The following is a 25,170-nucleotide window of genomic DNA, read 5'->3' on the forward strand; positions in this document are numbered from 1 at the left end:
CTTATTAATGGCACAGATATGGGATCGGAAGCTCATTTTGGGTCAAACATGACACCAAGGTTGCAAATGGTCTGGTTCAGCCTCAGACAACTGGCACAGAGAAGGGATAGAGCAAGTGGCTAGGAAGCTAAGACAATGGCTTCCATCTCCCTAATATTTAGTTGGAGGAAATTTCTGCTCATCCAGCACTGGATGTTGGATTAGCAGACTGAAAATTTAGGGACAGTGAAAGGGTCGAGAGGTGGTGAGGTAGAGCTGGGTGCCATCAGCAGACATGTGGAAACTGATGTGTTTTCAGATGATATCGCAAAGGGGCAGAATGTAGATGAGAAATAGGAGGGGGCCAAGGATAGATCCTCGGGGTCAATAGATGCAACAGTAGCAGAGTGGGAAGAGAAGCTGCTGCAAGTGATACTCTGGCTACGATTAGATTAGAACCAGGCGAGTGCAGTCCCACTCAGTTGGACGACGGTGGAGAGGCATTGGGGGAGGGAGGACACTGTAGTAAACCATGTCAAAGGCTGCAGACAGGTTGAGAAGGATGAGGGGGGGAATAATTTACCTTTGTCACAGTCACATAAGATGTGATTTGTGATTTTTGACAAGAGCCGTTTCAGTACTATGGCAGGGGCGGAAACCTGATAGGAGGGATTCAAATGTAGCTCCAGGAAAAATAGGCATAGATTTGGTTGGGTAGATACAGAGAAACTATTTAAAGAGGTGTAGCACAGATTCACTGGGGACAGGAGGGGAGGTTAAATTATGACAAGTTATAAACTTGACTTGTATTCTTTTGAATTTATAAAGTTGAGGGATAATCTAATTGAGGTAGAGTTTGCACTGCTCATAGTGGACGCATTCGCATGAACACGTTTTGCAAGCTATGTGCAATGGTCGATATTTGGGAGCATGTATAGAACTAAATCATTTGGGAAACAAAATTTGATTCTTCATTTCAAATTTAATGCTTACAAGTGAGGGAAGTCCAGGGCTATTTAGAAGTGAAAGCAGGAAGCACTGTTTCACACATAGGATAGTGGAAAACTGGATGCTGCTCTTCCAAAAGGCTGTGAAGGAGATTACAGCAGGGGTAAGGCCATGCAGAGACTGAAAACAAAGAATTTTAAAATTGAGGAGTTGCTTGACTGGGAACCAGCGTAGATCAGCAAGCAGAGGAGATGGATGAGCAGGACTTGGTGCTACTGGAATTTGGTATTATTTTTGCCTTTTTGGATGATCTTTGAATTGTGGGCAGCTATCATCATACAGAGCCTTGCTCAATAATGCTTTAAGTGGTCTAGTCAGATCTATGAATGGTTAAAACAGTTGTTCACCAGAGACATTCAGTCTGCACCCCTTGGACTTAAGGAAACAGTTGAGGGGAACGATTAGGGCAAGAAAGAGTAATAGTTATAGTGGAGACAAGAGCATCAAAGTTGGAGGAAAGGGTGTGACTTTAGCAAATCAATAGCTGCCGAGGTAGCATGATGAATTCAAGGCCAAAGGCTCAATAGTTGCAAACCTGAGAGTGCAATGGCAAGTGACTCAAGTGAGAGTTTTTTTTCCAGGGAGAAACAGATGTGAGCTTGGGGGGTGTAGTGGGAGGGGAATGCAGTTAGAGTGTGATACAATGAAATGATCAGAGATTGTATATCAGTGATAGTAACGAGCGGTAGCAAGGCTGCATGAGATGACAAGATCAAGAGGGTGGCTGTGTATGTAGTTTATATGGAAGGACAGATTTCAGGAGGAAAGGAGCGCAGTAAACTCAGAGGAGAGAGAATAACAGTAGTTGAGATGGAGGTTGGAATTACCAAGGATGAGAAGTCGCTCAGTGCAGAGACAGAGGGAGAAAAGCAGAGAAAATATTTGAGAGAAATTTGGAGTGATATCTAGGTGGGTGGCACAGAAGAGGAATTTTAAATGAGAGGTGTGAAGGGTGGAGAAAGGTGAGATGCTCAAAGAAGTTGCCAGAAGACTAGGGGACAGACCAAGGTGTGATTTAGATAGAAGGGGCTATACTACCCACAATTTCCCCCACAATTGAAAGGCCAATATCTAACCCATTGTATAGTCCACTCTCCTCACCTCCATTTTCAAAGAAATATAAAAGGCAAATTCACCACCAAGGCAAGACAGAGGAATGGAACATAGCAGCCAAGTATAAATGAAGAGCAGATCAAATTCCCAAATCCGCTGCAGTTTCAGACCAAGCATCTGGAGAATATTTTCTATCGAAGGACTGGTTAACAAGTTCGGTGAGTAGTGCTTGTGGAGTCTGCTTTCATTTTAAGTTACATGGTGAACAAGGTTTTCCTAATCTCCACAATAATTCATTAAGTGAGCTTGGATGGCCCATTTCTCCGAACAGAATTATGAAAAACAAAGCTATAATTGTAAATGTGCATACAGGAGGCTCTGGATCAATCAAGGATATCATCAAGCTAATCACCCTAAGAAAAGGAGTGGGATATGCTGTTTAACATTCTTTAAAAAAAAAGGTAATCATAATAACTTTCAGAATTTGAATTGCTGCCAAAAAACAGAACTGCTCAACAAAATTTGACTAATTCAGTCACTATAAACCAGTCCAGAGTTTGTCAGAGGCTTTGAGGGCTAAAGGTTACCAAGTTAGGGAGGGCCAAGGCCACAAAGAAATTAAAACATAAGGGTGAGAATTTTAAATTACCTGAGTTGGCAGGAGAGTTTTGTACTAAATCTGATAAGTGATGAATAGATTTGGTCCCCAAATGCACATCACTGGATTACAACAACCCAAACCTATTTTTGATTAGGCCCTTTAAGCCAGCAGAAATCTTTCACCTCATTAACCTGGGCTAGGTAAAAGTCTGGAGCGCAATCTTTATCCCCTTCCCAGACCAAGAAAAAACAAATCTTCCCCTTGAAATACAGTATAACTGATCAGAAATGATGCATCAGTAATAGTGCGACAATTTAACCTCAGCACTTCTGGGCTTGTTGTGGGGTTGGGGATTGAGTCATGGCTGTCATTGCAAACTCCCTCGATATCAAACTGTTTGCTGGACACACAGTGCAGTGTTTTACATGAAGAGTGTTAAGGGAGGGCCACTGGCACCTGCAGAACCATGCTCACACAGCCACAGTTTTATTAACCCGTATATAACCCGATGGACTAGTGGCTAAAGCATCATCCACTAAAGTATTTAAGCTAAAAAGTCTAACGTCCAACTACTGGACGGTGCTAAATTAGAATAAACTACAAATACCTCAGCCCAGAAGGCTCGAGAGAGGATCAAGGAAAATCACTGTCAAGTTACACTTGCTGAAATTGCGCAAGTGCTGACGCCAGCCAAGAACAGGATTGAGTTTGACTGTCCTGCCCTTCACTGTCAAATAGGCTACTGATACTCACTGTTAAGCTCGCACAGAATGGTTGGACAAGGTGCCAAAGGGCTGGTGGTACCTATGGATCCAAACCCCAAGAGTAAACACCTTAAGCGCCATCTGGAAAGGGGGAGAACAGGGGAAAGAAAACAGTACATACTCAGCATGAGTATCTCAAACAGCAATTTAGTTTGATGTGATTTTTTTTTTAAGAAACCTAAATTTTAGAACATCTTAACATGGGATTTCCAAGATCGATCACCGAGGAAATAAAATTTATATGTTTTTTATTCATTCACAGGATGCGGGCATTGCTGGCAAGGCTAGCAATTAGAGCCCATCCCTAATTGCCCTCGAGAAGGTGGTGGTGAGCCACCTCCTTAAATTGCTGCAGTCCGTGCGATGAAGATGCTTCCACAGTACTCTTCAGTAGTGTTCCAGGATTTTGACCCAGTGATTAAGGAACAGCAATATATTTGCAACTCAGGATGGTGTGTGACTTGAGGAGCATTTGGAGGTGGTGGTGTTCCCATGCACTTGTTGCCCTTGGCCTTTTAAGTGGTAGAGGTGGTGGGTTTGGAAGGTGCTGTCAAAGAAACCATGGCGAGTTGCTGCAGTGCATCTTGTAGATTAGTGCACACTGCAGACACAGTGTGTCAGTGGTAGAGGGAATGAATGTGTAAGGTGATGGATGGGGTACCAATCAAGTGAGCAGCTGTGTTCTGGATGTTGTCGAGCTTTTGAGTGTTGTTGGAGCTGCACTCATCCAGGCAAGTGGAGAGTATTCCATCACACTCCTGACTTGTGCTCTGTAAATGGTTGACAGGGTTTCGGGAGTCAGGTGGTGAGTCACTCGCCACAGAACACCCAACCTCTGTCCTGCTCTTGTAACCACAGACTACGTGGCTGGGTCAATTAAGTTTCGGGTAGTGACCCCAAGGATGTTGATGGTAGGCGAATTCGATGATATTGCTGTTGAATATCAAGGGGAGTTGGTTAGACTCTGGTTTGTTGGAGATGGTCACTGCTTGGAATTTAGGTGGCACAATTGTTACTTGCCACTGATCAGCCAAAGCCTGAATGTTGTCCAGGTCTTGTTGCATGCGGGCAGGGACTGCTTCATCATCTGAGGATCTACAAATGGAACCGAACACTGTACAATCAGCATTCCTGCTTCTGACCTTAGGATGGAGGGAAAGTCACTGATGAAGCAAATAAAGATGGTTGGGCCTAGGACACTGCCCTGAGAAACTCCTGCAGTGATGTCCTGGGATGAGATGATTGGCCTCCAACAACCACAACCATCTTCCTTTGTGTTTAAGGCATGACTCCAACCAGTAGAGAGCTTCTCCAATTCCCAGTGAATTCAATTTTACTCGGGCTCCTTGATGCCACATTTAGTCAAAGGCTGCCTTGATGACCAGGACAGTCCCTCTCACCTCACCTCTGGGATTCAGCTCCATGTTTTTGGACCAAGGCTATAATGAGGTCTGGAGCTGCGGGTCACTGGCAGAACCCAAACTGAGCATTAGTGACCAGTTTATTGGTGAGTAAGTGCCACTTGATAGCACTGTCGATGACACCTTCCATCATTTAGCTGATACCTGTATTTTTCAAAGTAGGTTGAAATAAACTAGATATTTGTGTGTTTATGTTGCGCAGCCCACGAGAAACAATCTTTTCAATCACATTAATTTTTTTGTTTGGACTAATTCAGTTTGGAAACGGACAGAGTTCATTAACATTGGCTAACAGTTACTATCAGAAGCATAAGGAGCAATGCAAAGTTAGTCCACTATTTCCGAGTAACAGGCTTCATTAAAAATATTTTATTTCATTGAAAAAAATTAGGATATTCTGCACTGTCATTTTAACACACTAAAAATACAACTAGAACCTGAATCCCTACCTTGTTGTTCCCTCAAAGGCAAAGTCACCCAGTGAGCAGACTGACATTCTGCACACCTTATAGCATAATGCTGCTTTGACTCAGCTGGCACCTGATGGAACATCCAGGGAAAAAGATATTTGGCCACACCAGTGTTAGTTACAGTGGTAATCTCAGCAGAGTGTCCTAGTACAGAACTAAATGAAGCTCATTATGATTAACAGGTCAGAATCTAATCCTTCATCACTAACTAATCCTGACACACACTGTAGTCATTATAATAAAGTGATTCGAATGGTCACTTACACTGTACTGGCCACAAACAATTGAGGTTCCAAATCCTGGTCTACGTTAAGTTAGTTGACCTCATTCAGGACTGCAATAAGGCTCTAAAATTGGCCTCAGCATTCTGGAGATCCTGCTGGAACGTGTGTTTATGTATATCAGGTGAGGGCAGTATTGGACTGGCTCCAATATCCATTACATTCAAAGAGCATACTGCCACCCAGCATGTGGGCTCAATCAAGAATGAGCAGTTCAACAAGGTACGGAGAGCACCTAACACCCGAATTCCAGCAAGGAGGAGATAGGGAGGGGAGAAAGAATGCTGTATGAATACCAAACAGGATACATACAGCTGTTAAGTGACTGTTGCTGTAAAATTACAGTTAAATTTGACAGTTTAAATATTGCACTGTGGAATCAAAATGGAAAAATACAACTTTGTTTCAAATGTCATTCGCTTTGTAAACAATTTTCCGTTCGTCCGACATTCTAGTGATTAGGGATGAGTAGAGATGAAGCAAGCTTAGGTCTCGACTACATTTTATTCCACTCTATGGTGGAGGTAGTGATGAGAATCAAAAACCTAGCACAATATGTACATCAACAAGAGACCCCATCTAAAACAAGTAACAGGATTAACAAATATACACTAACTTTTCAAGATCAACCGTCATAATTTTAATGGATTTCATCCTCTTTCCCCTAATTGAGATGAACCACATCAAAACAGTTGTTAGTTCACTAGTAATTTCAACAGTGGCAGTTTATTACCATTTTTTTGTAAATAACAGACAGCTATCTTTATACAAGGAAAAAGGTGATGCAGAAATACTGAGACAGTTCATTTTGGATGCCTTGTTTTGAACATCTACCTCACTGATGACAAATTCAAAACTGTAAATAATAGATGTAAATAAACTTCTATTGCAATTGAGAAACCATTTACAATAACTGAATTCAGTTTACCAGGCAAAAAGTCTCATTTCGGAAGAAAACTGCACATAAATAAAAAGGAAAAAAGTGAGCGGAGTTCTGCATCAATTTGAAGAACCCGGCACTACCAATTCAAATCGGCCAACCTGTCCTTCCTGTGCAAGCTGGTTCATAATATCATCTACACGGACTTTCCTGCTCACAACCAAATAGCGTTCCTTTCCTTTTCCATAGGATTTACTCTTGAGACCATATTTTGCAGCCATCTGATGGATTTGCATTCGCTCATCATTGGTCAGCTCTTTGGAAAAGGTCAGCTCTTCCTGCTTGTCTGAGCGGGCATAGTTTTTGATAAGATCTTCTATATCTCGCTTGTTTAATTTAGAACCACTCTTGCTCATCTCTAAACCCAGGCCCTCCCTCTTGAACTGTTCTTTTACCATGATTGGCTCTGCAATACCCTCACCCTCTTTCCCTAAACCACCCCCCTTCCAACCCATTTTCCGTAAAAGCTGATTGCCAATGTTGTCCTCGGTGATCTTTTGTTTAAGAGCTTCCTCTGCCGATCGTCCGAGAATTGCACTTCGAGAGATGGCTGCATCAGCGTTTCCTGGCTTGCTTGATTTTACAACTGGTTGCGTTTCCCTCAGTACATTCAAAGCTTTTTCTGCCGCTGTGTGCTTCACCAACTTCTTGGTTCCATAAGCCTCAGCAATAAAATGGTCTTCAATAAAAACACGGCACTGCCAAACTTGACTGGGTGTCAGTTGAAACTTGTAATCCACAGTCATTCTGTTGAATTGAGCGGAATTGTTTAGAATGCAGACAGCATTTTTTGCAGTCTCCAAAATGACAAAATCCATCCAGTGCTTCTTTTTCAGTTCCTTCGACTGTCGACTGCTCTGTTTATTTGTTTCATTTCCTTTATTGGCTGTATCTTTGCTTGGGATTTTCTCATCTGGTTTTTTGAGAGCAGGAGGAATGTCATTTCGAGGCGTGTTTTTTTCACACAATATTAAGTCGTCAATGCAATTGCTTTTACACTTGCGCTTCACAACCTCAACCACCACATCTTTAAGGAACAACTTTAAGGCTTGCTCAGAGGCTCTATCTCGAGCTCCAATTTTGCTGCCGGCATAACCTGTAGCCAAGTAAACACCCTGACACCTCAACTCACAGGCATAGCCATCTGTCAAGACTTTCTTGTTTTTTGGTACATCAGCTGGAGGTATCTCCTTCAGCGAGACGTAGAAATACTGAGGGTTTGTTTTACATGTCTGAATGCAACTGCTTAGCACGTCACTATGGTTCAGCTGGTTACTGAAGCCTCCAATAGCACTAAGCTTTCTTGACACAGATATCTGGAGCATATTAAAGAAAGTCTGTCGGCTCTTTACCGCAGATGGAGCAAACCCACCAGATGGAGACGCCTTGCTTGACAAAGGTTCCGGAAGTACTGACTTACTGGCACTTTTCTTGGAAGATTTTCTACCCTTTGACCGCTTGGTCTGTGTGAAGCCCAGGCCCTTGTAGCCCTGTTTATTGGCAACTGGGGTCTTAGAAAAATCCGGTCCCCTCATTGTTGGATAAAGATCTGACGGATTGGAATGATAAGCCTCATACTTTGCAGAATAGTTCTGATGTATTTTAGACATGTAACTGCTTAAACAGCTTATCCCATTAATGCTGTTTCCACTTTTGGTTTGATCTCCATCTGTGAAGATGCTTTTGTACAAGGAGTCATAATCAAATGTAGCAGAATTCTGAGAAGAGGCAGGAAGCAGTGGACCATTCGAATTTTTGCTAGGTTTGTTCATTTTAGAGTTGGGTTGAGATTCTGCTTTCACTGATTTCTCCTCAGTTTTAATCAGAGAATTTGATGGGAGAACATCTTCATCTAAATCTGCCCACCTTCGTGGCTTGTCAGATTGATTTGGCTTTTTCTTCACTTCATCCTCCTCCTTGGTGGTGCTACTAACAAATGCAACTGGCTCAAATCGAAATCTAGGGCGGAATAAAGGAGGTTTCCGCTTTGCTGTTGGATTTTCACCTGAGAGGGTGGACACAGATAGAGTGAGCGTGTTAGGTAGTATTTTCAAAACATTGCCTGCCTTGCACATCAACAAGTTATCCCTTTTATTAAAGGATCAAACCTGAAAACTTCCACAATATATGTCCCTAAATATTCCTTGCTTTTTTGCTGATTTGCCAAAATTCATACAATAGTAGGTAAAATCTCCATATCTTAAAATAGAGTGCAACCCAACAGCTGGGAGAGAAGAAATGATCTATTAGGTCAGTGCTATCGGGATCTCTCTTTGTAGGCTCCTTTTTTCTGCAAATTGCACGCACTTTGTTTCAATACCATCTTTAAAATAAGATTCCTGACTGATTTTATATGCTAGATCACGTGGAGATGCAATGAGATACCTCCACAAGGAGCAAGAGCTACAATAAACAATTGCCTTGATAGTTCTACAGTTCAAGTTAATCTTTCCCTTGCTAAAGGTGTTAGTTGTTAAACCTAAAGAAGCAGCGACAAAGTTACTTGCTGCATAAAGCTTTCATTCAGCATACTATTATAATTATCCAGCCACAGAGGTTTAGATGTCAACTTATACAGCACACCGTAGTGTCTTTCCAATGTTTTTAAATTTATATTTATTGAAATTGATGAATGCCAGACAGCATTAATGCAGACCCCAAACCACTTCAATATCTGCAGAATCCACACTTCTCAAAGCCTAATTGATGCGTGCATTGGAGTTGACTCATTATTGCACAATAGATACAGAAGCATTGATGTCATTATTTTGATTTTGATCATGAGCAAGATTTAGCAACCGTAGGATAAGTGTTTGCGTGCTGGAAGCTGAAAATTGTGTAAAAATCCTATATATACCTAATATTTCACTGGCAAAATATGTTGCTGAAATCTTTACATAAAAACTGTTACAATGAGTATGCATCAAGATGAAAATGGACAATTCTACAGAATAAGAGACAGCCCATATCATAAGTTTGAACACTGAGAATGGGGGAGGAAATATAAATGTTAATGCCTAAACATTTTAAACATATTTACATAGTATTTACAGCACGGAAGCAGTCCATTCGGCCCAACTGGCATATGCTGGCATTTATGTTCCACACGAGCCTCCTCCCACCTTACTTCATCTCATCCCAGCAATATAACCTCCTATTCCTTTCTCCAACAAGTGCTTATCAAGCTTCCCATTAAATGTATCAGTTTCCCCTTAAAGTATATATGAAGGATCAATTACATATTGGGATGGGAAATTTGGTAGGAAAATAATTGACATTTTTAATTATTAAAAAATAATTATAGAAAAAATTATATATATATTAAATGGAACAAGGATGGGAACTGGAAGCTGGTGTAAGATACAACATTTTTCTTTCACCACTTGGGTAAAAAACAGACTGACCAGAAGAATGCCCTCGCTCTCTTCCAGCTATAAAACTATTACATTTTCAAACCAGTTGTTAGTAAGTGTGTGCCCATGAAACAACTCTCTATAATTTGACACAAAATGCAAATTCACTCAAGACAACGATTGCTGTTATTTGAAACTAAAGTCATACTGGTTTAATTGGACTTGCTTTTCCGAGATTGAAGTTGTTCGTGCAGAGCAGATAGAGCTTTCCTCTGCAGTTCTGTGGTCTAACTAACCTGGGAAGTTTCACGCAGTCACTGAACATTCAATCCCCAGCGTTGACACACATCCAATAGATGAAATATTCATTCAGAAGAGACTCAAAACAGAAAGCAGGTAAAACTTACTTTATTTTTAAAAGAAAGAGGGTTATGAGGTTGTGGATTGCAGAGTTAGAATTAAGGACTGATATAGAAACCATGTCAACATTTACAAATAGGTTAGATGGGTGATTGAACAAAAGGAAAATAAGGAGATACTGGAAAAAGGCAGGCACACAGTATTAGGACCATACTGTTTGAACGGAAGATAAACACAAACTGGTTGGCCTGAATTGCCGGTTTCCTTGCTGTAAATACAACATAATAGGATGGAATTCTTCACTTACCATTGTCAGAATTAGATCTTTTATTAGTTGTGCTCCCAGGAACTAACTCACATGATCCTATGTCACCAACATCAATACCTTCCGCCATTCGAAAGACCTTTTCTAAAAGGTCTGGACTGTATCTATTAATAAAAACAAATATCCATATATATCACTTTTCCACTCTCACTATTTTCACTACTTGCCTGATTATGTTAACTTACCCACTTTTATAGTTGAATACAATGAACTTAAAATGATTACATATAAAGGTATACTGATACATAATGGCTAACATACATTCCTTGAACATTTTTTTGCTTTGGCCCATCTCTTTCCCCCACATCATATGGTTTTCAGCCAATAGGGTGAGACATGCACCACAGATACAAGTTTATACTTAATCCACCAAGAAGCATAGCCAAGGTGTGAGAAAGGCACCCTCTTCCACTTGAGACGAATCTTGTCCAATGTTATGTTTTAGTAAAGGATATTGTGGGTGTCTATTGGACTTGAAACCCAAGTCACACAGCGTCCTGACTTGGGCATATAATCGCTATTCATTCACCAAAGTCTAGAAACTCGCTACCTAACAGCATTGCGGGTTATGTTCACTAAAGGGACTGTCAAGGCAGCAATTATGGGTATGCAATAAATATTGGTCTTCTCAGTAACACCTATATCCCAAGAATGAATTAAAATAAAAAGTTGGGTTAGGGATTTCTATGGGAACAGGTTGGCAAATCTTGAGTGAAGTATCAGCAATCTGAACAAAAACCAACAAAGTCAAATACTCAGCTCTTGTCACATAACTAAAGTAATTATACTTCCCAATGAAATCTCATGAAAGGCATCAAGAAAGACAATAGAATTCCTAAATAAAAACATGAGACACTATGGACAAATGTAAAAATAGCTGGAACAAAAATAAATCTAGTTGCCATAATTATTTGATTCATACGTCATGCACTTCTAAATGCTGATCTGCACCACACGAAACAGGCATCTTTCAAACTCTTTCAGATGAGATGTTAAACAGAGGTGCTGTCTTCCCTTCAAGTGGATGTAACAGATCCCATGACACTATTTCAAAAAGCAGGAGGGTGTTCTCCCAGGTGTCCTGACCTATTATTTATCTCACAGTCAACATTTCTAAAACTGGTTATCTGGTCTCATACCATTGCTGTTTATGGGAACTTGTGCGCAAGTTAGCTGCTGCATTTCCTACATTACAATAATTAAAAGTACTTAATTGGCAGTAAATTACTTTGGGACATCCACGAGGTTGGGAAAGGCAGCACTATATGAATCCAAGTCTTTCCATAAATATTTACCACTGAAAATGATATAATTCAGGGAAAGTCAGGCTGGAAATTCAGGTTTTAATAGTGTTATCTCTGTAGCTTATAAACGAAAGTAATAAAGATTGAACTTACATTTATAGAATGCCTTTCAAAACAATGGGACATGCCAAAAGATGACTTTTGATGACTATTGTTGTTACACAGGCAAACCTGGCAGCCAGTTTCTGCACAGCAAAATCCCAAAAACAGCAAATTAACAAATAAAATAATCTGATTTAGGTTGTGTGAAAAAAGAATGTTATCTAGGATAGCAGGTGCATTTGCTGCTCATCTGTAAATAGTGCCACAAGATCTTTTATGTCCACTTGAGCTGGCAGTCAGGGGCTTGGTTTAACATCTTGTCTAATTCTCACAATGTCGTATGCCCTCAGTAGTGCACTCATTTATCAGCATTGTGTTCAAGTCCATAGTGGCTTGAACCCACAATTTTACATAGGAACTAAACCAAGCCAATAATTAAAAACAAAATAAATTGAGCAATTTAGTTTTTAAAACCATGAATGGAGATAATCAATGTTTTTATCTTTCACAACAGAAGACCTTATTTTGATTAAAATCTGATCTAAAGTGCTAAGTAGTTTCTACTTTAAAGAAAAGCTACATGTAGCCCCCAATATCAAACAAGTCTTGTGAATTAAGTATGATTTTCAAATGTATAGACAAAGAATTGATTTTACTGTGTGGATGAGATTTTGAAAATTTACACCCCATTGTTGGTAACAAATGTTTGTGCTCTCTAATATCCCCCCAACCATCTTCCTTGGCAAGAGACCTGCATTAACTTCATTAATACCAAAGATTGAAAGAGGAGCGCAAAGGAACTGAATCTCTGACTTCCATTCCATTGCATTATTGTAAGGAAACGCCTAATCTGTTTTCCGACTCCCCACAGAACATGTATGAAACCAAGAATTCACCATTTGGGGAAAACCACATGAATGAAGCCAGGTCCTACCACTCTGGGCACCAATGCTGCTCTACCCCTCCTCCACCACCAAATCTGTGAAATGGTCAGAGAGTATAGGAAGAAAGCATGAAAAGCAAAAGCACTTCACTGACCATTCTATTTTATTCCCCCCTGCAAATGCCAAACCAAGCCTTGCGTTTCATCATTGAACTTAAAACCAATGCTGTTCCTTTCCAAACAGGGTCAAGGCAGTCAACATGTATTTCACTCTGGCAGCTTATTCCATTGACAAGCATAAAGACTTAATTTACACTGAACATCACTTTTTGCTTATAATTACACAAAAATGTGTTTTCTTACTGGCTAAAGTCTTGTCAATCATGCTCAAGAGTTCTTCTGGGGTAGAGCTAATGGCATACAGTTCCAGTGCTCTGGAAAAACCCCACAGAAGCATCTGTCTCAAAAGGCCATAGTAAAAATCTTTCTGTACAGAAGCTGGAAAAGTGTATGCTGCACATTTGGAAGAGATAACGCACTTGTTCAGCAGAAGGAAGGCGGCTTCACACTGCATCACCAAGCTAATAGTTTGGTTCCAGGCACAGATGGTACTTTGTAAAGTATTCCTAAAAGCTGCTGTATGCTAATGCAAAAGAAAAACAACAAATTGTCTTGGAGAATAGTTTCAGGAACTGTCAACTCACCTCAATTGTCCATCTTAGGGTGGTGGGTAAGATTGTTTGATGCACAGATACTCCTGTTGGTTCAGAGCTGTAGTTGTAGTTTCTTATCCAGAAGAAGGAATCCTGGTGAGCTGAATACTGAGGAATCTCACCAATATTAATAGCTCTTCAGGTTGGCATAACAAACGTATTGAATGCTTTGAAGTTCCCTGGAGTAATTAAAAAGGGAATAGTCTGGATTTCAATCTTGTGAGAAATGTGTAAGTCAAGTTGCCACACTCTGCGATCACAGAGTATTGCAAGGCAATGGAGGAAGAGCACTCAAGGTGGGCCTTCTTCTTGAATCATGCAGTCCATGTAGCGAAGGTACTTCCAACTGTTCAGTACGGAGTTGCAGGATTTTGACCCAGAAATGATGGAGTGGCGATATATGTCCAAATCAGGTTGCTATGCAACCTGCTGGGAAACCTAATGCATGGAAACACCATCATCTCCATCTGGTATTGTCCTTCTAGGTGGTGGAGGTCACAGGTCGGGGAGGTGCTGCCGAAGATGATTAGGTGAGTTGCTACAGTGCTATCTATAGATAGTACACTGCAGCCACAGTGGAATTTAAGTCAGCGGATGGGGTCAGATCAAGAACACTGCTGAACGCTGATATGCAATTTCTCACCTGCTGGAAGGAATTACTTAGCGGCTTGGCATTACAGCACAGACTCAATAGCCAAGATTTACTGCCTACTTTGATTAGCCTGCAGAGCACCAGCTGATGGTTCTATCAGTTGCAGATGCAGGACAGAACACCGTTCAATGGGATACAGTGTGCATCCATGCTGTAGTGAGATGTGGCATAGCACGCACAGATTTTTTGTTGTTCTGCTCACCATGGTGCTTGCGAGAAGCTCCTGCTATCCGATATCCACCTACTGAAGGCTCAAATCTACACTTGTTTAATAACCTTGGAATGTTGGAAAAGGTTATAAGAGATAGGATTTATAATCATCTTGAAAAGAATAAGTTCATTAGCGATAGTCAGCACGGTTTTGTGAAGGGTAGGTCGTGCCTCACAAACCTTATTGAGTTTTTTGAGAAGGTGACCAAACAGGTGGATGAGGGTAAAGCAGTGGATGTGGTGTATATGGATTTCAGTAAGGCGTTTAATAAGGTTCCCCACGGTAGGCTATTGCAGAAAATACGGAAGTATGGGATTGAAGGTGATTTAGTGCTTTGGATCAGAAATTGGCTAGCTGAAAGAAGACAGAGGGTGGTGGTTGATGGCAAATGTTCATCCTGGAGTTTAGTTACTAGTGGTGTACCGCAAGGATCTGTTCTGGGGCCACTGCTGTTTGTCATTTTTATAAATGACCTGGATGAGGGTGTAGAAGGGTGGGTTAGTAAATTTGCGGATGACACGAAGGTCGGTGGAGTTGTGGATAGTGCCGAAGGATGTTGTAGGTTACAGAGGGACATAGATAGGCTGCAGAGCTGGGCTGAGAGATGGCAAATGGAGTTTAATGTGGAAAAGTGTGAGGTGATTCACTTTGGAAGGAGTAACAGGAATGCAGAGTACTGGGCTAATGGGAAGATTCTTGGTAGTGTAGATGAGCAGAGAGATCTTGGTGTCCAGGTACGTAAATCCCTGAAAGTTGCCACCCAGGTTAATAGGGCTGTGAAGAAGGCATATGGTGTGTTAGCTTTTATTAGTAGGGGGATCAAGTTTCGGAGCCACGAGGTCATGCTGCAGCTGTACAAAACTCTGGTGCAGCCGCACTTGGAGTATTGCATGCAGTTCTGGTCACCGCATTATAGGAAGGATGTGGAAGCTTTGGAAAGGGTGCAGAGGAGATTTACTAGGATGTTGCCTGGTATGGAGGGAAGGTCTTACGAGGAAAGGCTGAGGGACTTGAGGTTGTTTTCGTTAGAGAGAAGGAGGAGGAGAGGTGACTTAATAGAGACATATAAGATAATCAGAGGGTTAGATAGGGTGGATAGTGAGAGTCTTTTTCCTCGGATGGTGATGGCAAACACGAGGGGACATAGCTTTAAGTTGAGGGGTGATAGATATAGGACAGATGTCAGAGGTAGTTTCTTTACTCAGAGAGTAGTAGGGGCGTGGAATGCCCTGCCTGCAACAGTAGTAGACTCGCCAACTTTAAGGGCATTTAAGTGGTCATTGGATAGACATATGGATGAAAATGGAATAGTTTAGGTCAGATGGTTTCACAGGTCGGCGCAACATCGAGGGCCGAAGGGCCTGTACTGCGCTGTAATGTTCTATGTTCTAACCTAAGAACTTGTGAGGTGGAGAGCAGAGTTCATTTGAGGGGTTGCAATGGCTCCAAAATAACATTGTTGGCAGAAAATCAGAATCCAATTTAATCCTCTGCGGCAGGCTTAATATCCAAGCCAGGTAGATCCGCGGTATTTTAGGACACTGTTGGCCAACAAGACCACCAATTTGCATTTTTCATGGGAACAGTGAACAGAATATGACCTCCAAAACTCCAGAAAATTCTTAGTATGGAATTCACTCTCTAATTCACTATAAACCAGGGGGCCTAATTACAAATAGAGGTGGAAAATGCATCTCCCAAACCAATGGAAGACTAAAGATTCAGTAAAAGTGTCACCTGCCAATGAATAACCAGCTAGTTTGACTAACTAATGGCACCCAGAACAATGAACCAGCCCCTGGGCACCAGAATTCTTCCCATTTAGCTTTGAATAATCCAGCAATCCAACGATGCTGTAGTGAGTATGGTATTTTTAGCTGAACAAACTTACCAATGCTCTGTACTGGTAGACTGCATGATTTTAGTTGGCTCAGCTCCAGCAGTACCTCTGCACACTCGAGGGTAACTAAACTGAAGTTCTTGTTAACTTGGTTTTAAGTGCTTCTAAGTGCAGTGCATGCAATGCATGTCAACAGAAATGTTACCTCTATGGATTTCTCAGTAGTTTGGTTTGCAGACTCAAATGTGGTCATGAATGTCAGTGTCACACACCTAGCTTAAAAAGGGTTCTTCTTATAATCAATTCATCCTCTTCCACATATGAAGCACCTTAAATTGCTTTGTGATCTGAAATATTCTTCTTGAATTGAAGTTTTTTTATTCCTCTAACTTTATGGTTTCCGTTAAATAATTGCGGCACAGATCCCCATAAACTACAACAAAAAAGCAGACAGGGTCTTTGGAGAGATAAGCTCTCTGGCAACAAATCCCATCCGCTGTTGCCACTTAAGGCCGACTTACAAGCAACACCCGACCCTCGGTCAGTGGCAACACCAATGACGTTCAACCATGGAGCAGCACTTCAATTTCATTCATGCGATGCAAAACTGTTAGTCCCTCGGAATTAAATTATATTATACAAATGTAAAACAAGCAACTGCAAATCTCTTCCTCTCGGATTAGAGGCATCTGGCAGCCGTCTCTTCGAACCAAATGCGACTTCAAAAAAGAAAGCCTACCCTCAAGAGTTCTCTCTGAATAAGTGCAATTGTTGACTCCCTCTCCCATGAAAAAAAGTTGTGGATGATCTTGGAAATCAGGCTTTAGATACAACTGTGGCACAGACACGGGCAAGGTGCCCAGTGGATGCAAAGTACTGAGAACATTATTGCTGAAAGTTGGGAGTAACAATCATTGAGGGAAGACAACAATCCAAAGGCCTCCTCCCAGCCCCAGCACACAGTGAGTACATGTGGTACAGGAGCCCGCTCGGTGAGGGGGGAGAGCCGATTGTGTAACAAAAGCCGGGGCCTGGTCACTCACTCACTCACCTACAGCCCAGGAAGACATGGTTGGTCCACACCATGGAGAGGGCGAGCAGCTGCTCCATCCTGTTGCCTGGGTAATCCTGGATGTGGCGCACGATGAACTGCCTGCGGATCCGCCAGTGCTTGTCGCTCTCCGAGAGGCCGCGGTACTGCTCCACCGCCTCGGCGAGCTGCCGCTTCGGGCCGGCGAGCGACTCCACGCCGGCCGCCATCTTAGAGCCGAGGCCCAGGCCCTGGCCGGGGATAGAGAGAGAGAAGGGGGTGGGGGGGGGAGAAGAGTGTGGGGACCGCTCAGCCTCCCGCCACTCGATTTGAAACTGAGCCGACAATGAGCGACAGCACCAGCCGCAGCGACTAGGCCCCAGTGCGAACCACGGCAGCGGCTGAAAGACGCCTCCTGCTTGCCTGTCTGCCTGCCTTCCACCCGCCCGCTCCAACTGCCGGAGGCCGGGCCGCCAGCGCCCCTAGTGTTGGCGCTCAGTCGGCGCCAGTGCGCAGCTCCCGCCCCTCCCCCACCCGCCACAATGTATCCGCTCTGCTGTCACAAACGCTATCATCATGCACTGCACTGCCCTGACAACAACAACACAACCATCAGCCGGGAAGATCCAGCAAACATCACGACTCACATGCAAGGACATCATTCAACTTGCACTTGTATATGTTTGCTTAGGGGTAACATAGAGTTAGGCCTCAAATATTTATAATCTACATCAATGACTTGGATGAAGGGACCGAATATATGGTTGCTAAATTTGCAGATGACACAAAGATAGGTAGTTGGAAGTTGTCAAGGTAAGTTGTCAAGAGGACATAAAGAATCTAGAAAGGGTTAAGTGAGTGTGCAAAAATTTGGTAGATGGAGTATAATGTGGGAAAGTGTGAACTTGTCCGCTTTGGCAGGAACAATACATTACAAAAACAGTAAATTATTCAAATGGAGAGTGATTGCAGAACTCTGTGGTCTAGAGGGATCTGGGTGCCCTGGTACATGAATCACAAAAGGTTAGGATGCAGATACAGCAAGTAATTAGGAAGGCAAATGGAATGTTGTCATTTATTGCAAGGGGAATAGAATATAAAAGTAGGGAAGTTTTGCTACAGCTGTACAGGGCCTTGGTGAGACCACATCTGGAGTACTGTGCACACTTTTGGTCCCCTTACCTAAGAAAGGATAAAATTGCATTCGAAACAGTCCAGAGAAGGTTCACTCGACAGGTTTGGCCAACACCCATTGGAGAATGAAAGGTGATCTTATTGAAACATGTTAGATCCTGAGGGGACTTGACAGGATGGATGCGAGAAGGATGTTTCAACTTATGGGCGAGACTAGAATTAGGGGACGCAATTTAAAAATAAGGGGTCTCCCATTTAAGACTGAGATGAGGAGAATTTTTTCTCTCAGAGGGGCATGAGTCTGTGGAATTTGCTTCCTCAGAGAGCAGTAGAGCTGATCACCCTCTTGGGCACCCCGAGTACACACTTGCTCACTCCATCACACTATTGGGCACACTAGCACCTTCTTGGGCACATCTAGCACACTCTGGCACTCCAAGCACACATTTGGGCAAAGTAGCCCACTCTTGGGCACCGCTAGTACACTCTTGGGCACCGCTAGTACACTCTTGGGCACTCGTAACACACCCTTGTCATTCTCTAGCACATTCCTGGACTGGCCTAGCACACGCTGGGCACACTGATGGCACTCTTTGGCACCTCTAGCATGCACTAGACCCCCGTAGCACACACTTGCCTTCACCTATCACATGCTTGGGCACCCCTATTAAACATTTGGGCACACTTTTGGGATGCCATGACTCTCCTGGATACCCCTAACACACTCTTGGTCACACTTAGAATGCTCGGGCACACCTAGCACATACGTCTGCACACCTAGTACACACCATGTACGTGCAAGTAGAATGATGTCATAGAGTCATAGAGAGATACAGCACTGAAACAGGCCCCTCGGCCCACCAAGTCTCCGCTGACCATCAACCACCCATCCATACTAATCCCACATTAATCCCATATTCCCTACCACATCCCCATCTTACCTCAATGTCCTTGCATGTGAGTTGTGATGTTTGCTGGATCTTCCATTGCCTTCCTAATCACTTACTGTATCTGCATACTTACTTTTGATTATGTTTGATTACTCTAGGTCAAGTCGGCATAAGGAGGGAGGAAGTGTTGGGTATTCTAAAAGGCATTAAGGTGGACAAGTCCCCAGATCCGGATGGGATCTATCCCAGATTACTGTGGGAAGCAAGAGAGGAAATAGTTGGGGCCTTAACAGATATCTTTGCAACATCCTTAAACACGGGCGAGGTCCCAGAGGACTGGAGAATTGCTAATGTTGTCCCCTTGTTTAAGAAGGGTAGCAGGGATAATCCAGGTAATTATAGACCGGTGAGCCTGACGTCAGTGGTAGGGAAGCTGCTGGAGAAGATACTGAGGGATAGGATCTATTCCCATCTGGAAGAAAATGGGCTTATCAGTGATAGGCAACATGGTTTTGTGCAGGGAAGGTCATGTCTTACCAACTTAATAGAATTCTTTGAGGAAGTGACAAAGTTGATTGATGAGGGAAGGGCTGTAGATGTCATATACATGGACTTCAGTAAGGCGTTTGATAAGGTTCCCCATGGTAGGCTGATGGAGAAAGTGAAGGCGCATGGGGTCCAAGGTGTACTAGCTAGATGGATAAAGAACTGGCTGGGCAATAGGAGACAGAGAGTAGCAGTGGAAGGGAGTTTCTCAAAATGGAGACGTGTGACCAGTGGTGTTCCACAGGGATCCGTGCTGGGACCACTGTTGTTTGTGATATACATAAATGATTTGGAGGAAAGTATAGGTGGTCTGATTAGCAAGTTTGCAGACGACACTAAGATTGGTGGAGTAGCAGATACTGAAGGGGACTGTCAGAGAATACAGCAGAATATAGATAGACTGGAGAGTTGGGCAGAGAAATGGCAGATGGAGTTCAATCAGGGCAAATGCGAGGTGATGCATTTTGGAAGATCCAATTCAAGAGTGAACTATACAGTAAATGGAAAAGTCCTGGGGAAAATTGATTTACAGAGAGATTTGGGTGTTCAGGTCCATTGTTCCCTGAAGGTGGCAACGCAGGTAAATAGAGTGGTCAAGAAGGCATACGGCATGCTTTCCTTCATCGGACGGGGTATTGAGTACAAGAGTTGGCAGGTCATGTTACAGTTGTATAGGACTTTGGTTCGGCCACATTTGGAATACTGCGTGCAGTTCTGGTCGTCACATTACCAAAAGGATGTGGATGCTTTGGTGAGGGTGCAGAGGAGGTTCACCAGGATGTTGCCTGCTATGGAGGGCGCTAGCTATGAAGAGAGGTTGAGTAGATTAGGATTATTTTCATTAGAAAGACGGAGGTTGAGGGGGGACCTGATTGAGGTGTACAAAATCATGAGAGGTATAGACAGAGTGGATAGCAAGAAGCTTTTTCCCAGAGTGGGGGATTCAATTACAAGGGGACACGAGTTCAAAGTGAAAGGGGAAAAGTTTAGGGGGGATATGCGTGAAAATTTCTTTACGCAGAGGGTGGTGGGTGCATGGAACGCTTTGCCAGCGGAGGTGGTAGACGCGGGCACGATAGCGTCTTTTAAGATGTATCTAGACAGATACATGAATGGGCAAGAAGTAAAGAGATACAGACCCTCAGAAAATAGGCGACAGGTTTAGATAGAGGATTTGGATCGGCGTAGGCTTGGAGGGCTGAAGGGCCTGTTCCTGTGCTGTAATTTTCTTTGTTCTTTGTTTTTGTCATTGACTATATTCAAAGCTGAGTTAGATAATAGACAAGGAGTCAAGTGTTATGGGGGGCAGACAGGAAAGTGGAGTTGAGGCCACATTCAAATCAGCCATGATTTTGTCAATTGGCAGAGCAGGCTTGAGGGGCTGAATGGCCTACTCCTTCTAATTCGTGTGTTCGTAGAAAGAAAGATTGGATTTATATAGTGCTTTTCACAACCAGAGGATATCTCAAAGAGCTTTGCAGCCAATGAAATACTTTTGAAGTGTTGTCACTGTTATAGGAAACACAGCTGCCAATTTTATCACAGCAAGCTCCCACAAACAGCAGTGTGATAATGGCCAGATAATCTGTTTTTGGGAGGGAGGGAGGGGAGGGGAGGGGAGGGGGGGGAGGAGGAGAGGAGGGGAGGGGAGGGGAGGGAGGAAGGAGGAAGGGGGAGGGAGGAGGGGAATGGGAGGAAGGTGAGGGGAGGGACGGGGAGAGGAAGGGGAGGGGGAGAGGGAGGGGAGGGGAGGGGAGGGGAAGGAGGGAGGGAGGAGGGGAATGGGAGGAAGGTGAGGGGGGAGAGGGGAGAGTGGGAGGGGAGGAGTGGGGGGAGAGGGGAGGGGTGGGTGGGGGGAAGGAGAGGGGGAGTGGGGAAGGGGGGGAGTGGGGAGGAGTGGCAGGGTGGGGGAAGGGGACAGGGGAGGGAGGAGGGAGAGGGGAGGGGGGAGAGAGGGAGGGGAGAGAGGGAGGGTGGGGAGAGAAGGGAGGGGTGGAAGGAAAGGAGAGAGGGAGGGAGGGGGAGGGTAGTGGGGAGCAGTGGCAGAGAGTGGGGGAGAGGAGGCGTGGTGGGGAGGGGGAGGAGGTGGGGGGGGAGGGAGAGCGGTAGGGGAGAGATAGGGAAAGGGGAGGGGTGAGAAGAGGTTGGAGGGGAAAGGAGAGGGGGAGGGGTTGGAGAGAGGAAGGGAGGTCAGAGGGGAGGGGGAAGGGAGGGGGAGGAGGAGAAAGGAGGGGGAGGAAGGAGAAGGGCAGCGGGAGGGGGGTTGAGAGGGGGGAGGGGGAAGGGGGAGAGGAGGAGAAAGAGGGGAGGGGAGAATAAGGGGAGGGCGAGGGGAAAGAGGGGAGGGGATAGGAAAGATGGAGGGGGTGGATAGAGGCAGGGAGAGAGGAGCGGAAAGAGGTGAGGGGGAGGGGAGGCGGAGGGGAGCGGAGAAGAGGTGGTGTAGGGGAGGAGGGAAGAGGGGAGGGGAGGAGGAAGAGGGGAGGGATGGGAGGGGTGGGGTAGGGGGAAAGGGGAGGGGAAGAGGGGAAAGGGGAGGGGGAAGTGGGGAAAGGGGAGGGGGAAGTGGGGAAAGGGTGAGGAGAAAGGGGAGGAGGGAGGGGCACAGGGGAGGGGGTAGGGGATATGGAAGAGGTGGAATGGGGAGGGGAGGGGCGAGGAGGGGTGTGGAGGGGGGGAATGGAATGGGATGGGGAGGAGGGGGGAAGGGGACGGGGGGATGGGTAGAGGGGAGGGAGGGGTGATGGGGGAGAGGGGAAGGGGAGAGAGGGATGGGGGAGGGCAGGGGTGGGGAAGTGCGATGGTGTGGGAAGAGGGCATGGGGTGGAGAGGGAGAGGACAGGAGGGGGAATGGAGAGAGGGATGGGACGAGGTGGAAGAAGGAGGGAAGAGGGAGTGGAGAGTGTGGAGGGAGGGGAGAGTGGAAGGAAGGGAATGGGAGGGGAGAGGGTGTAGGGTGGGCGGGGAGGGGGAGGGGTTTAGGTGAGGTGGGGGAGAGGGGGTGGGAAAAGAGGGGGAGGGTGTGAGAGGGGAGAGAGGGTGGAAGAGGGGAATGGGGTGGGGAGGGGAAAAAGAGAGGGAGGGGGTGGGAGAAGGAGGCAGGGGCGGGTAGGAGGAGTGAAGGGGGCAGAGGGGGGAGGAGAGGAGGGGGCAGTGGAGGGGTGGGGGAGAGGGATGCTGCAGGGGGGTGAGGCTGGCGGAGGGGGTGAGGGGAAAGGGCGGGGGAAGAGGAGGTGGAAGGGGGAAGAGGAGGTGGAAGGGGAGGAGGGAAGTGGTGGGGTATGGAGGGGGGAAAGAGGAGAAGTGGGGAGAGAAAGGGAGAGGCGGGAGGGAGAGGGGGTGGGGGGGGAAGGGAGAGGGAAGAGGGGGGAGAGAGAGGGAGGGGAGATATTCAGGGGAGTGGGCGAGAGAGAGGGGGGACAGAGAGAGAGAGAGAAAAAGGGGAAGAGAGAGGGTAGATTGATCAACATAGACGGGACAGAGGATGGACACAGAGATGGGAGAGAGAGAGGGTGAGAGATGGAAGAGAGGGGAGAGAGAGAGGGGTGAGAGATGGACACAGAGAGGGGATAGGGATTGACCCACAGAGAGAGAGAGAGAGCGAGAGGGAGAGAAAGAGATCAAGATCACTCCTGACAGATATACACCCATCCGGATTCTCCCCATCGCTACATCAAGTCTGTGGGCAGACATTGACTACTTGTGCAAGCAAAAACAATGCCAGGTACTCACTAAATAGGGAGAAATGCGTTTTAAATCGGACAGCGTTTTGATGGCATTAGGTTGGCTATACACGATACAAATTAATTGCCCCCATGTCTGTGGCTGAGTCAATAATTTTGTCAAATGTCCGTCGTGCAACATGTTGGTGCCTATCCCTGATCTCCATGCACACCTTTGATGACGTTATCCATAGAACTGAGATCATTTTCAACATGTATGCTAATGACACTCAGCTCTACCTCTCCCCCACCTCTCCTGACCGCTCCACTGTCCCTATTGTCAGACTGCTTGCTCGCTATCAAGTTGTGGATGAGCTGCAATTTCCTCCTGTTAAACAATAGGAAGGCTGAAGCTATTGTCTTCAGTCCTTGTCAGGATCGTCATACCCTCGCCATTGATTTCATGCCCCTCCCTAGCCTATGGCTAATCCCTCTGAACACCTCAGCTGATGCATAATTCTGCTGCCCACATCTTATCCTACTCCCGATCCCTCTCATACTTCACATTCATCCTTGATAACCTACTTCAGTCCCCCAACACCTCCAATTTAAAATTCTCATACTTATACTTAAACCTCCTCATGGCCTCGGCTCTCTTTACCTCTGTAATCTCCAACCCTACAAAACCGGCTTCTGATGAAAGGTCATCGACCGGAAATGTTAACTCTTTCTCTCTCCACCAATGAAGCCTGACTTGCTGAGTATTTCCATCATTTTCTGTTTTTATTTGCTACAAAACTGCAGTTGCCCTGAATTCTCCATTCTTCTGATTCTGGTCTTTTGCACTCACCCACTATTGGCAGTTGCTCCTTTAGCCATTTAGACCCCACATTCTAGAATTCCCTCCCTAGCCCCTTTTGCCTCCACCTCCCTCTCCTCCTTCATCTCCCTCCTTAATACCCATTTCTTTTACCAAGATTTTGTTCGTCTCTCCTAATGTCTTTTTCTTGGCATCCATTTCCGTCTAATTACATCTCTGTCAAGTGACTTGGCATGTTTTTTTCTATCTTAAAATGTTATATTAATGCAGGATGTTATTGTTATGAATAAATTTTCAGAATGTGTTTTATATGAGAGGCTTGCGAGAAAAATGTAGGCATATCAGAGAAAAAAATGCAGCAGCATGGATAAAAAGTTGGTCAATGACAGGAAACAAAGTGTTAAGGCATAACATAATCAGAAAATGCTGTAAATACTCAGCAGGTCAGGCAGCATCTATGGAGAGAGAAACAGACGCAATGTTTTGGGGGAAGTCTTCTGGCAGTTCTGAAATGGGTGATGTCGCACTGGAAGTGGTACATCCCAAGGGTCAGTTGTGGGTCCACTGTTCTTGGTAGATATGGACAGTTTGCACTTGGATATATGCAATACAATCTCTAAATGTGTTGATAACGCAAAAGTAGCTCATTTAACAAATAGCCATCGTAAGGGCTGTAAAATACTTCAGGACGACATAGACAGGTTAACAGAATAGGAAAACGTGGAATATATTATTTAATCTGAGGTAATACATTTTGGTAGGAAAAACAAGAAATGGGAGTTTTCAAAGGAAAGATGCTGAAGGATTTGGATCAATACAGAAAGCTAGTGGTTCAAATACGTAATTGTCTGATAGGTAGATAAAGTCATAAAAAAAAGTCTACATAGG

The 25,170-nt window shown here is 44.5% G+C and overlaps 1 protein-coding gene across 2 annotated transcripts; it reads right to left on the reverse strand.

Moving 5' to 3' along the window:
• Positions 1-6,284: 6,284 nt before the first annotated feature.
• Positions 6,285-17,699, reverse strand: nkrf (NFKB repressing factor). 2 transcript variants are annotated; one of them, XM_068047185.1, is made up of 4 exons: positions 17,252-17,334; positions 13,489-13,676; positions 10,538-10,659; positions 6,285-8,522 (listed from the first exon to the last, which is right to left on the reverse strand). In XM_068047185.1, the coding sequence occupies exons 3-4, from the start codon at positions 10,623-10,625 to the stop codon at positions 6,577-6,579; spliced, it is 2,034 nt and encodes a 677-aa protein (XP_067903286.1). In that variant the 5' UTR covers positions 10,626-10,659; positions 13,489-13,676; positions 17,252-17,334; the 3' UTR covers positions 6,285-6,576. The 2 variants fall into 2 exon arrangements, with proteins under 2 accessions (XP_067903286.1, XP_067903285.1); XM_068047184.1 differs by lacking the exon at positions 13,489-13,676 and having other exon boundaries at positions 17,252-17,699.
• Between the last annotated feature and the right edge of the window lie 7,471 nt (positions 17,700-25,170).

The sequence above is a fragment of the Heterodontus francisci genome, chromosome 15 (assembly GCF_036365525.1).
Source record: "Heterodontus francisci isolate sHetFra1 chromosome 15, sHetFra1.hap1, whole genome shotgun sequence".
Lineage (NCBI taxonomy): Eukaryota > Metazoa > Chordata > Chondrichthyes > Heterodontiformes > Heterodontidae > Heterodontus > Heterodontus francisci.